General features: G+C 46.6%; 1 protein-coding gene across 3 annotated transcripts; it reads left to right on the top strand.

The window, feature by feature from the left end:
- The first annotated feature begins 1,775 nt into the window (after nucleotides 1-1,775).
- Nucleotides 1,776-14,354, top strand: DRC2 (dynein regulatory complex subunit 2). Of its 3 annotated transcripts, none has more exons than XM_035102886.3 (10): nucleotides 1,776-2,526; nucleotides 4,441-4,571; nucleotides 5,244-5,383; nucleotides 7,137-7,304; nucleotides 7,745-7,914; nucleotides 8,030-8,168; nucleotides 9,913-10,110; nucleotides 11,371-11,589; nucleotides 13,106-13,258; nucleotides 13,945-14,354. In XM_035102886.3, exons 3-10 carry the CDS (start codon nucleotides 5,252-5,254, stop codon nucleotides 14,236-14,238), a joined length of 1,473 nt encoding a protein of 490 aa, XP_034958777.3. In that variant the 5' UTR covers nucleotides 1,776-2,526; nucleotides 4,441-4,571; nucleotides 5,244-5,251; the 3' UTR covers nucleotides 14,239-14,354. The 3 variants fall into 3 exon arrangements, with proteins under 3 accessions (XP_034958777.3, XP_060128125.2, XP_088518996.1); XM_088662870.1 differs by lacking the exon at nucleotides 1,776-2,526 and adding an exon at nucleotides 3,736-3,882; XM_060272142.2 differs by lacking the exon at nucleotides 4,441-4,571.
- The last annotated feature ends 771 nt before the right edge of the window (nucleotides 14,355-15,125 follow it).

Genomic DNA, 15,125 nt, shown 5'->3' with positions numbered 1-15,125 from the left:
GCCAGACTTAAGGTTATATTACGAAGCGTCCTGCCTCTGTTGGATAAGAGAATGGATAACACTGGAAAACACTGATTTGTTAGACCTAGAAGGTCATGACAACAGATTTGGATGGCATGCCTATCTATGGTATGAAAAGATTAAAGCACACAAAGGTTTTTCAAATCATGTGATAAGGTCATTATTTGAAGTTTGGGAAAGAAATAAGATGCTGTTAGAGACCAAAACGCCTTGGTGGATCTCACCAGTAGAGGTGCTGATGGTTAAAAAGTTAAATATGGAGGGGAGGAGGGCCACTTATGAATAAATGTTGATAAAGTCAGATAGAGGTTGGAAATTAAAACCATTTGAAGAAATTAAGGAGGCTTTGACTGGATGGTTACAACATCCAGTGAATGATGTTTTGACAAAAGATAAGAAATTAGGATTTGAAAACAAAAGGTCCAAATTTCAAATTTGGGAGGCAGAGTAAAGTTATTGTCAAAGATGTACAATTTGTTGCTTGAATGGTGTACAAAAGATGAGTTGATGAAAGATGTGATGATAAGATGGGCAAGAGATTTTGCGTATAATATTGAATATGATGCGTGGTTGAAATTATGGAATGAAACATTGAAATTCACTGCATGTACCGCCTTGAAAGAAAATGTTATGAAAATGAGGTATAGATGGTATTTAACACCAGTTAAATTTGCAAAAATGTATAGAACAAGTAGTAAAAAGTGCTGGAAATGTCAAGAGAAAGATGGTGAATTCTATCATATGTGGTGGACATGCGAAAAGGTGAAAAGATACCGGGAAATGATATATAATGAATTGAAAAAGATGGTTGATTGATATTTATTACGGCCATTGGCCCATCATGCAACAATTTCCCAAACCAACATATATGTACTTAAACTTCCAAATTTAAAACCCTACGCCAAAGGATAAATGGACATAAATCTGACATCAGGAATTACAAGACAGAGAAACCAGTAGGAGAACACTTCAATCTCCCAGGACATTCTATACAAGATCTCAAAGTAGCTGTCTTACTACAAAAGAATTTCAGAAATACAGTAGACTGGAAAGAGAAGTTGCTGAATTGCAACTTATCACCAAGGTCAAAACAATGGAGGGACCTGGTTTGAACAGAGACATATGATTCTTATCTCATTATACATGATAAAGCGATCTTCAGCCATCCCAACCCTTGCATTTTCATGCAAGACCATTTGCAGTCGTTCAGTCATCAACAGCTATCAGTCAGTCAATCACCCATTTCCACCACTCTTCTGAGTGATAACCCCCCCTTTCCCTACATAAGCGCCTGGGGACTTCTGCTTCAGTGTATCTGAAGAAGTGTGCATGTACACGAAAGCTCATACCAAAATAAAAACTTAGTTGGTCTTTAAGGTGCTGCTGGAAGGAATTTTTTTATATGCTATATGGTAATTTATGGACCTAATAGGTATCTAAAGCCATTTCACATAACAAAATATGTATTTTATCAAAGTAATTATTGAACTGAAATACAATTAAGAAACAGTATATGGGGGGGGGGGAGAGAGAGAGGGGCCCTAAACTATAGCTTGTTTAAAGGTAAAGGGACCCCTGATTGTTAGGTCCAGTCGCGGATGACTCTGGGGTTGCGGTGCTCATCTCGCTTTATAGGCTGGGGGAGCTAGCGTTTGTCCGCAGACAGCTTCCGGGTCATGTGGCCAGCATGACTAAGCCACTTCTGGTGAAAAGCCGTTTACGTTCCCGCTGGAGCGACCCCTATTTATCTACTTGCACTTTGATGTGCTTTCGAACTGCTAGGTGGGCAGGAGCTGGGACCGAGCAACGGGAGCTCAACCCGTCCTGGGGATTTGAACTGCCGACCTTCCAATCGGCAAGCCCTAGGCTCTGTGGTTTAGACCACAGTGCCACCCGCGTCCCACTTGTTTAGCTTATACACTTGTTTAGTTACAGGTAGGAAGCCATGTTGGTGGGGATGCGGGTGGCGCTGTGGGTGTGAGCTGTACGCCGGGTCCCTCAGGCCAGTAAAGTGAGATGAGCGCGGCAACCCCAGAGTCATCCACGACTGGACCTAATGGTCAGGGGTCCCTTTACCTTTAGCCGTGTTGGCCTGCTGTAGTCAAAACAAAAGAAAAAAATTCATTCCAGTAGCACCTTAGAGACCAACCAGGTTTGTCATTGGTATGAGCTTTGCCAACAACAGCAGGTGCAGCAAATAAACTGCCAGCACCTTTGCAGTGCAAAGCAGGGTCCGCCCGGCATGGTTTCAAAGTGGATTGGGGATCCTGCGTCGACATCCCTGCATGGCCGCCCGGGGGTTGGACTAGACGGCCCGCCCCTCGGGATCCCTTGAAAAGTCTCCGGACGCTGCTGGCCTCGGAAGGATCGCCGGAGGCCGCTTTGCCTGGAGGGCCGCTTTGCCAGAGGGAGCTCCGGCTCCTCCCTCCACGCCCGCGCCGCTCCGGCTCTGTTGCTAGGAGACCGAAGGGACTCGGCCTGCAGCGACGCGGGGGAAACAGAGAGGTAGGCCCGGCGGGGCGGGGGGGGGGGGCGAAGGGGGCGAAGCCGGGGGGGGGCAGGTTTAACCACGACGGGAGAAATTCCTGGGGGGCTGGGAAGATGCTTTGCGCCGCATACAAGATCCGAAGCGCCCGCCTGCCTGCCTGGGGGTGGTGCCACATTACCATATCCAAATTAGGACTGCACAAGGGGGAGCATCCACTTTAATATGAAGCATTTCTCTTGGGTCCAGGTGACAGGCTTTTTTTAAAAAAATTAAAACCATGCATCGTCATCCGTGTAACCAAAAAGCCTTTTCCTCCACCCCATTTATGTAAGAGTGAGAATTACCCACGCTCAGGGGAGCCGTGTGTTTTTGCTTCACGTGCCTGGAAGCAGGTGATCCCAGAGATGCTCCTCCCTTCCTCCCTTCTCCCCTAAGGCTGGGGAACTGGCTCTAAGGCAGGGATGGCTGACCCAGCAGCATCTGAGGGAGAGGCGTCACAGACCAGAGCAGGGAACCAGGCAAAGGGCACTGACTGTGAGCAATCTTTGCTTGGTGCTTTGGGGTCTCAGGAGCCCTTGATTATGCCAGTTTATTTCTTGTGGCCATTAGCAGTTATGTCAGGCCACACCATTTGGGGATTAGTGCTTTAAGAGCTTCTGACAACAAACCAGGAGATACTGTAGTCTAGTCGTGAACATGGGTTAGATGGCAAAAATGATCCCAGGAGGGAGGGATACTTTATAGGCAGGATAACACATCTAACAAGAAAGAAAAGGGGATTATCTCCAACTTATTTGCTACTCCTTTAAGGGCTTTAAAGGTAATCATTTGATATGGACAAGGGACAGGTAATCATTTAGAATCATAGAATCATAGAGTTGGAAGAGACCACAAGGGCCATCCAGTCCAACGCCCTGCCAAGCAGGAAACACCACCAAAGCATTCCTGACAGATGGCTGTCAAGCCTCCGCTTAAAGACCTCCAAAGAAGGAGACTCCAGTCTCCACCACACTCCTTGGCAGCAAATTCCACTGCCAAACAGCTCTTACTGTCAGGAAGTTCTTCCTAATGTTTAGGTGGAATCTTCTTTCTTGTAGCTTGAATCCATTGCTCCGTGTCCGCTTCTCTGGAGCAGCAGAAAACAACCTTTCTCCCTCCTCCATATGACACCCCTTTATATATTTGAACATGGCTATCATATCACCCCTTAACCTTCTCTTCTCCAGGCTAAACATACCCAGCTCCCTAAGCTGTTCCTCATAAGGCATCGTTTCCAGGCCTTTGACCATTTTGGTTGCCCTCTTCTGGACACGTTCCAGCTTGTCAGTATCCTTCTTGAACTGTGGTGCCCAGAACTGGACACAGTACTCCAGGTGAGGTCTGACCAGAGCAGAATACAGTGGTACTATTATTTCCCTTGATCTAGATGCTATACTCCTATAGATGCAGCCCAGAATTGCATTGGCTTTTTAGCTGCTGCATCACACTGTTGACTCATGTCAAGTTTGTGGTCTACCAAGACTCCTAGATCCTTTTCACATGTACTGCTCTCAAGCCAGGTGTCACCCATCCTGTATTTGTGCCTTTCATTTTTGTTGCCCAAGTGTAGTACTTTACATTTCTCCCTGTTAAAATTCATATTACCTGGCATGAAAAAGCAGTGACAGCAGTGCTCGGCAGGGGGTTGGACTGGATGGCCCTTGTGGTCTCTTCCAACTCTACGATTCTATGATTCTATGACATGAGTTGTTGATTTCTGACCTCTACACAATGCTTTAAAGAAAGCACAGAGCATCTGTCTGTAAACAATGTGGCAACGCTAATTTTTAGGAAGTCGGGCCTCCCCAAAGGACAACCAAGTCAGGCCACCATGATGTTTGATTATTTGCCATTTCTAGGCTCATCCATGCTTGCTCCCTCTCCTCTAATAGGCATTCCTGGCAATTCTGATCTCATCAGACGTGTCGCTCACAAAGCTTTGGTAGTGTTGGTGGAAAAGCCTTCATAGCTAGCCTGTGACAGTGAGACAGTGGATTGACCCAGATTTGAAGCTTCAGGCAAGGTGAGCTTCAGGCAAGAAAGAGAGAGCTAGTGGACTTAATCGGAGGAGAGCCAGGTTCCAATAGGGACTTAGCCATCAAGCTCGCTGGGTGGCTTTGGACCTGCCGTGATTTCTCAACCTAATCAATGTCACAGGATTGCATGTGGGTGAAAGGGGGAGGGACCATGTACACTATGCATGGTGGCCCTCCAGATGAGGTTGGACTACAACTCCCATCATTCCTGGCCATTGATCATGTTGGTGGGGGCTGATGGGAGTTGGAGTCAACATCTGTAGGGCTACAGGTTTCCCATCGCTGATGTTCATAATCCTGAGATCCTTAAAGCAAGGCCAGGATATTAAAGAGGGAATGGGTATGGACAACAAGTTAAAGGAGGCTACAGTAGAGCCATATTGGTGTGTCTATACCAGTGATGGCCAAACTTGGCCCTCCAGCTGTTTTGGGACTACAACTCCCATCATCGCTAGCTAACAGGACCAGTGGTCAGGGATGATGGGAATTGTAGTCCCAAAACAGCTGGAGGGCCACGTTTTGCCATCACTGGTCTATACATCTGTATACTATACAGAAGTGGTCTGACCATTAGAGCTGCCCCCCTTTAGCATAGACCAAAGGGGTAGGAGGAGGCTTGGGTTCCTCTTCTTTGTACTTTGTACTTTCCTCCATTATAGGTGCAATCATGCCGAAGAAGAGAGGACGCAAGCGGGCACCCCTGACTGATGAAGAACGGCTGATTATGATGCAACAGAAGCGGCTGGCTGAGGAAGAAAGGACGAAGAAGAAGGAGGACATGCTGGCTCAGTTCCTAAAGGTACCATTTGTTTGCCTGGACATAAAGGGGTTTGTGTTGCAAGGAAGCATGAAGATATGTGGCGTGTTGTGGGGAGAGGAGAGGAGTGTCAGCAGACCTACAAACCTGCTCACAATTCAAAATAGTGCTCCAGGGGTCTTGTTTCCAAATGTGAGAGAACAGGGTGAATCACATAATCTTAGGGTGTTCTCAGCAGTGAGGCTAAGAACATCTTTTAGTCTGCAGCGTTCCACTTGTAAGATAATGCAGGATGGAAAACAGAAAGAGTCATTTACTGTATTTATATTCGGTGTTAGCCACCCTGGGGAGGGCAGGGTATAAATAAATTATTATTATTATTATTAAATCATATGCTCTGACCACAGCATTTTATGCAGTCAGGATGTGAAAGAGCTTGAAGCTAGCATGGTAAATTGTAGTGAGAGTTTATATGTGATCTCTGGGAGGTAAAAGGTCAAAACTGGGTTAGTGGTTTGGAGGCAGGTGGGCAAGGCCAGACACAATCTTTATTGGGAAATCCTAGAATCTCAACACATTTTGAGCTCAGTACTTTTCCCCAAAGGAGTATTTTTTGAGAGCAAAATAGATGTTTAATTAAATGGCTGCCTGTATTGTTGGAGTTTATTTTAAAACTACTTTGAGGAAGTCTTTCAAGCTCAACACCTTTGGGAGTTTTCTATAATTACTGTTCTGTACCATTTTGGGGGTCTTTGCTTCTGTTCTGCTGTAAGAGGAAAGACATAGAAGGCAAGCAGATGGGTAAATAGATAGATGCAGGCAGGCAACAAGTTACTCAGATGGAAGAATAGTGAAAGACTTTGGAGCTTATATTGGAGAAAGTGAGCTGCGGCTGATTCTCATGGTCACCTGACTTCTCAACTCATGAAGATTCAGACCAGTGAGCAAAGTTACAGTGCAGCCCTTATTGACGCTTTTGATATTAAATTGAACTGATTGCTGCTACAACAATAGCCGATGCCAGGCATATATTACTTCCGCCACAGAAATCCAGTGAGAGAGCATTGACCCTATGTGTGCCATAGGTGAATTTAAATTTAGTACCAGAAGCTTAGATTGTGTGTCACTCTAGTTTTTATCATATCTCTCTTGTTCTGACCAAAGGTTTCTGCCAATTAGCCCAAAATGCTTTCAGTTCCTTTTCTCACCAACTGACTTGGTGGCACATTGAGTATGAAACTGCAATTGGGAGATGTAACGAATAGTTTCAGGTAACCATGGCAATAGAGTTGGAAGACCCCAGTGATACAAATCCCTAAATTTAAAGTGGTCCTACAGTGTCTTCATGGACACTCTGAAGACTTTTCATAAGTCCCCCAGTCTGTCTGTCATGTTGACATGGCCTAAGGGGCGTTACATTTGGGAAGTATTTCCTGATGATCATTTGAAGGCACTCCCACATCACTCTGAAAGGATCAGTGCTATTTCAGTACAGTTGATCAGCACAGAACATGCTCAGGGTGTTCAGTTGACACTGGGGCTAATATGTGACCAGTGTAAGTGGTGTCTGACTTGTGGAGGAGGTTGCCATCCTAAGAACATAAGAAGATTCCTGCTTGATCAGACCAAAGGCTCATGTAGTCCAGCATCTTGTGTTTATTGCTCAGTCACTAGTTTTGTGATCACAACGGTTTTAGGAAACAAATTTTACTGCCTACTATCTCTATTCTTTGTCTGGTTGCGATGTCTGGGCTGTGTTGGGCTTGCCAGGGTAAAGCTGTGGCTCTCAATGCAGGAAAAACTGGCCAAAGAGGAGCGCAACAGTGAAATAAACCTGCACAAGATCACCCTACAGTGGCGAACGGTGCTCCGTGAAGTCAAGGCCAGGGAGCTGCGCAAGGACATTGAGATCCTTAGCCAGACCTTTGAACGTGTGGTGGACTGCAAAGACAATGTCATTAAGGTGAGCCCTGGCCCAGAAAAGCCCTTGGAAGGAGACTGTGAAACTGTTAATGGCTCTCTTAGAGATTGGAGAGGGAAGCTCTGTGGCTCTGGCCAATACAAAGGGGAATAACAAAGGGCACATCTGTATTGTAGGAAAAAGTTGTTGTTTGCACTTTGTACAATTCTGCAATGACCTCTTAACAGTTCTTTATTATTGCTTATCAGTGGGTCCCAGTGGTATAAGAACTGAATGCAGTGTGGAATGCTAGGGCCAATCTACAGGAGATTCAGTTCAGAAGCTTTATGTGTGTTTACCAGCTGAATATAAGTTATTTCAGATACCACAATTTATTACTTTAGATCATAGCATTCTCAATATTCTTAGCGTGGAATTCTTTAGCTCTTTAAAACAGATTGGTCTCCTGCTGTGGTTGTCTGATCCATCTCTGTTCCCTCCAGTCCCTCGCTAAGGACCTCTCGGAGGCAGAAGCTCAATATGCGCATGCTTTGCGGAGCCACTTGCACAACATAGACCAGCTGTTGCAACTCCAGCGCTGCCGCATTGGCTACTTAGAGGAGGATTACCAAACGGAGCTGCAAGCTCTGCAGAAGGAGTTTGACACAGAGAGGTAGAAGGGAAGAAGGGAGGGAGGTGGGGCTGGGAAAGATGGTGGCTCAACAACTGTGAAAAACTGTGTTTTGTTGGACTCTTAGAACTCACGTGGCTTTTCATATTTTCACCAGGAAGATAATTATAGGTCACCATAATATAGAGAGCCGGTACCTGCAGGATGTGCTGCTGGCTATGGAGCAAAACTTTACTGACAGTGAATATGAGGCCAGGCTCGACTTCCAGAGTACAAGAGATGACGTCAAGAACAAGGTCTGGGTTAAAACTTGGGAAGGAAATTTTATGGCAACTTCTAAGTTTGCTAACGAATGGGAGGATTTATCATACTTTGAAACGGACAATATCCTCAGAAAAATATATATGCACGTTTTAGCAATGGCATAGCCCTGAAACCTGCCTTTCATAGGCCTTTAAAAAGTTATTTAATATGCAAGTTGGGGCCTTATTATTTCATACGTGAGTTTTAATTAGTTACACTGATTTATCTGTGAGTGCCAGTTGCTGGGAATCACGAGTGGGGAGAGTGCTGTTATGTTCAGGTCCTGCTTTGAGGCTCCCCGTAGGCCTCTGGTTGGCCATTGTGAGAACAGGATGCTGGACTTAATGAACCGTTGGCTTGATCCAGCAGGCTCTTCCAGTGTTCTTATACATCTGCTATGTGCCAATATGTTTATATATTGGTTAATTTAAAAAAACAAAAACAAAGATAGAATGTGAGACTGGTAGAAGCTACATGGAGATGTTCAACGGAGGTTTAGTCATGCCAGGGCTTCCTTGAAATTATAAAGGTTCTAAATATATCACCTGTACCCAATATCAGGCATTGGCACCTCATTTGACTGGAAGCCTATGTATATTCTTTCAACTCTTTGTCTGTTAATACTCATCATCATATACTTCGTTTGGGTTTATTTCCCCTTCATTGATTTGTAGCTGCCGCTAATGATGAAGGGCCCCAGCCCAAACACATGTTATGTAATCAAAATGCACCCACCCTGTGTTTTTCTGGCACATGTAGCTGTAGTCAGTGGCTGAACTGATCCACAGACAGAACTAGACATTGAAAGAAACATGAAACCACCTCTGCTGTATATTTCTTTCTCTCTTCTTCCCAGTAATGTGTAGTAAACAAACTCATGACCTGATTTCGTTGCCCCTTTTCTCCTCCCATATAATTGGCTGGCAGGCTGGGGGAATGCATGGGCAGATGGTGTCATTTACATGCATTGTGTTATGCCACACATTACTGGGCGGGGAGGAAGAAAGGACCCACAGAGCCGATGCTGTAAAATCTGGTTCCATGTAAGATTCCAAGAAGAGCCATATGAGAGATTCTGGTGCTTAGGGAAACAAGACTGTGGCTGAAACGATGTGCAGGTCCTTCTTATTTTCATTGTTTTTCCAGGTACTGTCCCCAACCTCAGCCAGGCCTAGTACACCCGCTGCCTCAGCCTCAGCCTGGCCAAGCCCATACTCATGATTTTAAAAACTCCAAAGAAAACCAGTTGGGCATACTAAGGCTATCTGTTTATTTTAAATTTCTATACTGCCTTTCATCCAAATGTGACAGGGCAATTTATAATCTAAAATTACACAAATATACAGCATAATAACAAACAATAACAATACCCCTCCCCACATTTTTAAAGGGCAGATCCTCCACACCATACATTTAGAGCACATCCGATGCACATTTAAAGCTCATGACTTCCCCCAAAGAATCTTCCAAAGTAGTTTCCTCCCATAGAGCTACATTTCCCAGCATCCTTAACAAACTACAGTTCCCAGGATTCTTTGGGGGAAGTAATGAGCTTTCAGTGTGCATTGGATGTGCTCTAAATGTATGGTGTTCTTTTGCGTGGGAAAGGAGTTCCTGGGCAGGCTGATCTAGGGTTAGTCCAAAATGAGTCAGTTAACTGGAAAACTCCAAAGCAGACCAGAACAGGACCGGCTGTTCTGCTAACAGAATACTAATCTGTGTTCATTTCCACCCCAGAACTTGGAGGACAAGCATTACCTGCGAATGCAGTTGGAGGGTAAAGTGGAGGAGCTGTGGAAACGCTTCCAACAGGCCTTGCGTACTTACACAGAGGCAACGGAAGACCGAAAGATTGCCTTTGAAGGCCTCAAACGCAGAGATGAGAAGAGCACCAGGGAGATTGAGATGCAGATGAGGAAACTGCAGAAGATGCAAGTGAGTGGGCCTGCTCATTTGGGCTTCAGTCAGGCTGTGCTGTCCCTTCTACGCAGTGGTGTTCTTTCAAAATGGTAGCATTAACAACCTCCCCAAGTTACCTTTGTTGACCTATATCCCCACCCCCACCCCTTACAATTCACCATCGAGAGAGATACCTAACCGGTGGCCCAGTTTCTATAATTGGCAGCCCACTTGCAATGACTTCCAGGAGTGGGTGAGGTTGCCACTTGGCACACAGCTTAGTTGGGTTCACATGGTGGAGACACTCTTTGCTGGGTCCGAGGCCTTTACCTGCATTAGTGATTATCATGGCCTTGTCTTGAAGAAGTGTTGTTCTTGATTGCAGGAAACAGGGTGTCTGTGGATTAATTTATCCCCTCTATGTAAGGGACGCGGCTGGTGCTGTGGTCTAAACCACTGAGCCTCTTGGGCTTGGTGATCAGAAGGTCGGCAGTTTGAATCCCCGCAACGGGGTGAGCTCCCGTTGCTCAGTCCCAGCTCTTGCCAACCTAGCAGTTCGAAAGCACGCCCCAAAAGTGCAAGTAGATAAATAGGTACCGCTCCGGTGGGAAGGTAAACGGTGTTTCTGTGCACTGCTCTGGTTTCGGTGTTCTGTTGAACCAGAAGTGGCTTAGTCATGCTGGTCACATGAACCGGGGTGGGGGGGGGGGACTGTCTGCGGACAAACGCTGGCCCCCTTGGCCTGTAAAGCTAAATGAGTGTCGCAACCCCAGAGTCGTCTGCGACCGGACTTAACTGTCAGGGGTTCTTTACCTTTACCTTTTTACCCCCTCTATGTGGGTAGATCCTGGCCTGGCTGCCATTCAAGTGGTAGCCATGGAGGGAGCACTGAACGTTTGATTTGGGCCTGCAAAGCTCAGTGGACAGAATCGGAAGGCTGGAAAAGATCAAAAATTCATCAGCCTCCAGCACTCCTCTCCATAAATCTACCTTCTCCCCCTCATCCCACCAACAGAAGAACCTGGGGAAAAATAGATTCATGGGCAAACGTCTGGTGATGCTTATCAGTGGAGGGCAGAGCAACAGATCCTCCTGAAACTCCCCCCCCCACAGCTCCCATGCCTTATAAATATCTGCAGTTGTTCCTCATCCCATTACTCTGAACCTCCTACAACAGTAAAATCTCACACCACGAAAGCTGCAAACCAAAATGGCCATCTAATCGCACCTCTTCCTGCAGCCATGAGTTTGTTTATAGTTGCCTGTCAGCTGACTAGATCCCTCTCTTGTCACCAGGACCTCATTGGCATCCTGAAGAACAAAATTGCTATTCATGCACGGGAGAGCGAGGAGCAGAACCGGCGAGTCCGCGAAGAGAAGGAGGTGGTGCTGAAGCAGCTGCAGAAGCTCAAGAGCGAGATGAACCAGGCCAGAGCCAAGGCCAGAGCCAACCTGGCTAAGCTGTCCAGGGAGAGCAGTGGGGCTCTCAAAGTGTTGGAACATGTTATGCAGAAGGTAAAACCGGATGCACTTCTGGGTAGTCATGGTCTCAGGCTCCTTCCTCCCACAAATTGAGAAAGTACATAGGATGGGGAGAATGAAGGTAGCTGAAGAGAACATGCATCAATCAAACTTTGGTGATCTCTGGTAGCCCTTGGGAATTCCCAAAATGGAGTTCAGTCCAGGAGAGTTCTTGCAGATGATGTGCAAGCACAGCTTTGGCCTGTAAAAATAGCACCTGGTTGGCTCCAAAGAAAGCTGTATTAGTGGAGACTAGCTTTCAGGGGAGGCTACTGCCTCCTGAATGGACACAGATGCCTATACTGCTGACATTTCCAAGGCAGGGGGGAATCAGCCAGGTTTTCCCTCCCTTGCTGAGAAGCTCCCTTGCTTAAAGGAATTGCCCTTCGTTTCCCATCTTGCAGTCGTGAGCAGCTGAGGTCTGGTAATCTGGAAAATAATAGGGTTTAACCCCCCCCCCATTTCCCCCCTACCTTTCTTTAAACTATTTTAAGAAGCAATGCCTACTCTGTGTGCCTGTGCTCCCACATGACCTTGGAGAGCAGCGGAGCTTGGCTTTTGCCTCTCTTAGTCCTAGCCATGCTGGAACAGAAAGCACTTCCAGAGGAGGAGTGGGGAGGGAGCTGCGTAGTCTATTGGGGGCAAAGATAAGGTGTTCTTGACTGGGGAAAGGAACAAACTGTGGCTGGGATTGTTCAAACAGAAGAGATGGCTGGGAATTCCTGCAAGAATAATAAATGGTGAGAGTGAGGGAGAAGCAGCAGTAGTGAAGGCTACACCTTATGCTTCTGGGCTATATGGAGGTTTTTAGCATGTGGTTCCTTTTAGCCATCACCCCTGTTGAATGCATAGCTTTCTTGCGCAAGTTTACCCTGATTATTAAAGTTGGACCCTTTACTTTTCTATCCTACGATGCTGTTTTATTTTTGAATTTCAGACCCTGGTTTGTTTTTAGTGGTTTTATATCAATGGTTTTGTCCATGGAGTTTTCTTGGCAGGGATACTGGAGTGGCTTGCTGGTTCCTTCTCCAGGTGGATCACATTTGGTCAAAACTTAACTTCTCTAAGTTATTTAAGCCCCTTCACCGCGACAAGGCAGTGATCCATGAAATTTGTAACCTACATTACAAATTTATATTGGTTTTATACTCATTTGATTGCCATGGCTCTCCCTAAAGCAGGATTGGGGAACTTACGATCTTCCCGTTGTCAGAACCACCAGTTCCACCAATCCTGACCACTGGCCATGCTAGGAGTTCTGGGTGCTAGAATCCAGCAACAAACATCTGGAGGAGCACAAGCTCCTCGCCCTGCTCTAAAAAATCCCGGGAATTGCAGTTTGGTGAAAGTGCTGAAAATTATGTGAAGGCATTCCTAGCCCTCCAGAGAACTCAAACTCCGACTTTAGGACTATACAGAGATACTCCAGTGCAAGACCCAACCCTGGGGGGTATATCCTGTTCTAGATAGAGGAAAACAGAGTCTGATTATTGTTCCACATCCCCTATAGGCAGAGCTGATCCTGCGCCGGGCTGAGATGTGCCGCAGGCTGGAGTCTGAGGAGGAGAAAGTGCTGCCATTTTATGTCAGTTCCCTAACCTGGGAAGAACAGAAGTCTGTGGATAAGGTGGTTCTGGAGAAACCAGAAGAGCCATTAGCCCAGGTGAATTGTCTGTGTGTGGAAAGGGGAGGAAGGCAGGTCTGCCTGGTTCACCAGCAAAGAGGAGGAAAGTTCTTTCATTTCAGTGTCTAGGTTAATGCCTTTTGGAACTTCAGGATTATTCTGTGTCTCCAGTTTAGCATTCAGGGCTGTTCTTTCCCAGAAGGAATGGTCAGATTGAGGCAATACAGCCCTGGCACCAATGGGAGCACCCACCCCAAGGCTAGCAGCAGCAGCAGCTGGGATGGAGGGGTTTGCAGACCATGGCAGGGGCAGAGTTAACCCCCATGTCACAGCCCCAGTCCTGATCAGGCTTCCTATGTCTGCTCTTCACAGCAGAGGAACCACCATACTTCAAGGGATGCACTTAGCATCATGAAAGATTTCCCCACAACACTTGCTCAACCTTTGCCTCTGGTTCTTTCCCAGAATGCATTCTGCCTGCCCCTCTATCCAGGCACACCCGACTTTGTGGTGTTTGCTTGCCGCACAGCTATAGGAAATAATCTTTGCTACAAGACCTGTAGCTGCTACATTCACAAGCAGCATTTCCTAATTTAGCAGGTGATCAAGAGCAGTTTGTTTCTCCCAATGTAGCCCCCGACTCAAAGCAGGGATTCTTGTCCAAAGACAGCATTGCAGCTCTTTAGAACCAACCCAGAAGCCTCTCTTTTCCATGTCTTTTACAGATGATGCAGGATTACGTGGGGCTGGAGCGCTTCTGGCAAAGATACAACAAGGTGAGGCTGGAGCAGCTTTCGCTGGAGCGGACTAAGCAAGCGCTGCTCCAAGACAACCTCAGGCTGAGGGAGCTGCTCAAGCAGTACCTGGATGGCATCTCAGTGAACGACGAGGTTCTGAGCCAGATCAATCCACTGATGATTGTCAACCAGCAAAATATTGCCCCCCCTTCGTCCCAGCCTGCCAAGCAGCCTATCTACAACGTGGTTGAGGCAGCACTCGAGGTCAAGCGGATCCTCTAAGTCAGCGGCATGTGATTTCAAATTAACAGACCACTGGGCATAAAGAGGAGCGAAGCCATCCCAGCCAGAAGCCTGTTGGGGAAGGGCCAATACCTGCCATTAAACAGTTGAACATAGCTGAGCTGATGCATACTAGAACCTTTTCTCCCCTCTGCAAGCAAAGCCCCCCCCAGGCTGGTATATTGGGAACTCAGATTTATGGTGGGTCTACTGCCAGTGGTTTCTTTTATAGGCTTGTGCACAGGCCTAAGAGCTGTTGTGCAAAGGCAGCAGCTAAGCACTTGTGCAGGTGCCAACTTTTGTGTGCAATTCCTTTTCGGCGTGCTAGCTTTTTTATTTAATTCAGAGTAGAGGTAGGGTTTAGCTGACTTAGTTACCCACAGCCCTGCCAAATGCTGGGAGATCAGATCTATCGTGTGCTGCAAAAAGTCCTTCACTTTGCAGGACTACAATTCCCAGGGCCTCCAAGGAAGATGTCATTAGTTAAAGCTCATTGTGCAAATCAGGGATGCCCTTCAGATGCTGCTGGGCTTCTGCTCCTGAAGTACCTGGCTTCTGTCCATGCTGGCTGGGACTGGTGAGAGCTGGAGGCCACCGACGTCTAGAGAACATATTGCAAATGTGCCTGAAGGATTGCAAATGCATCACTCTGCCCCCTGTTGCAGCACAATCTAGGCCAGGCATCCCCAAACTGCGGCCCTCCAGATGTTTTGGCCTACAACTCCCATGATCCCTAGCTAACAGGACCAGTGGTCGGGGAAGATGGGAATTGTAGTCCAAAACACCTGGAGGGCCGAAGTTTGGGGATGCCTGATCTAGGCAATGGGAATTTTAAACATGAGTACTGCTCAGTGTATATTCTGAATGGCTTGCCAGTGCTTTGCTAG

Source organism: Zootoca vivipara, chromosome 2 (genome assembly GCF_965207765.1).
Source record: "Zootoca vivipara chromosome 2, rZooViv2.hap1.1, whole genome shotgun sequence".
NCBI lineage: Eukaryota > Metazoa > Chordata > Lepidosauria > Squamata > Lacertidae > Zootoca > Zootoca vivipara.
The sequence above is the reverse complement of the archived record's forward strand: the minus strand, read 5'-3'. Positions and strand labels throughout refer to the sequence as shown.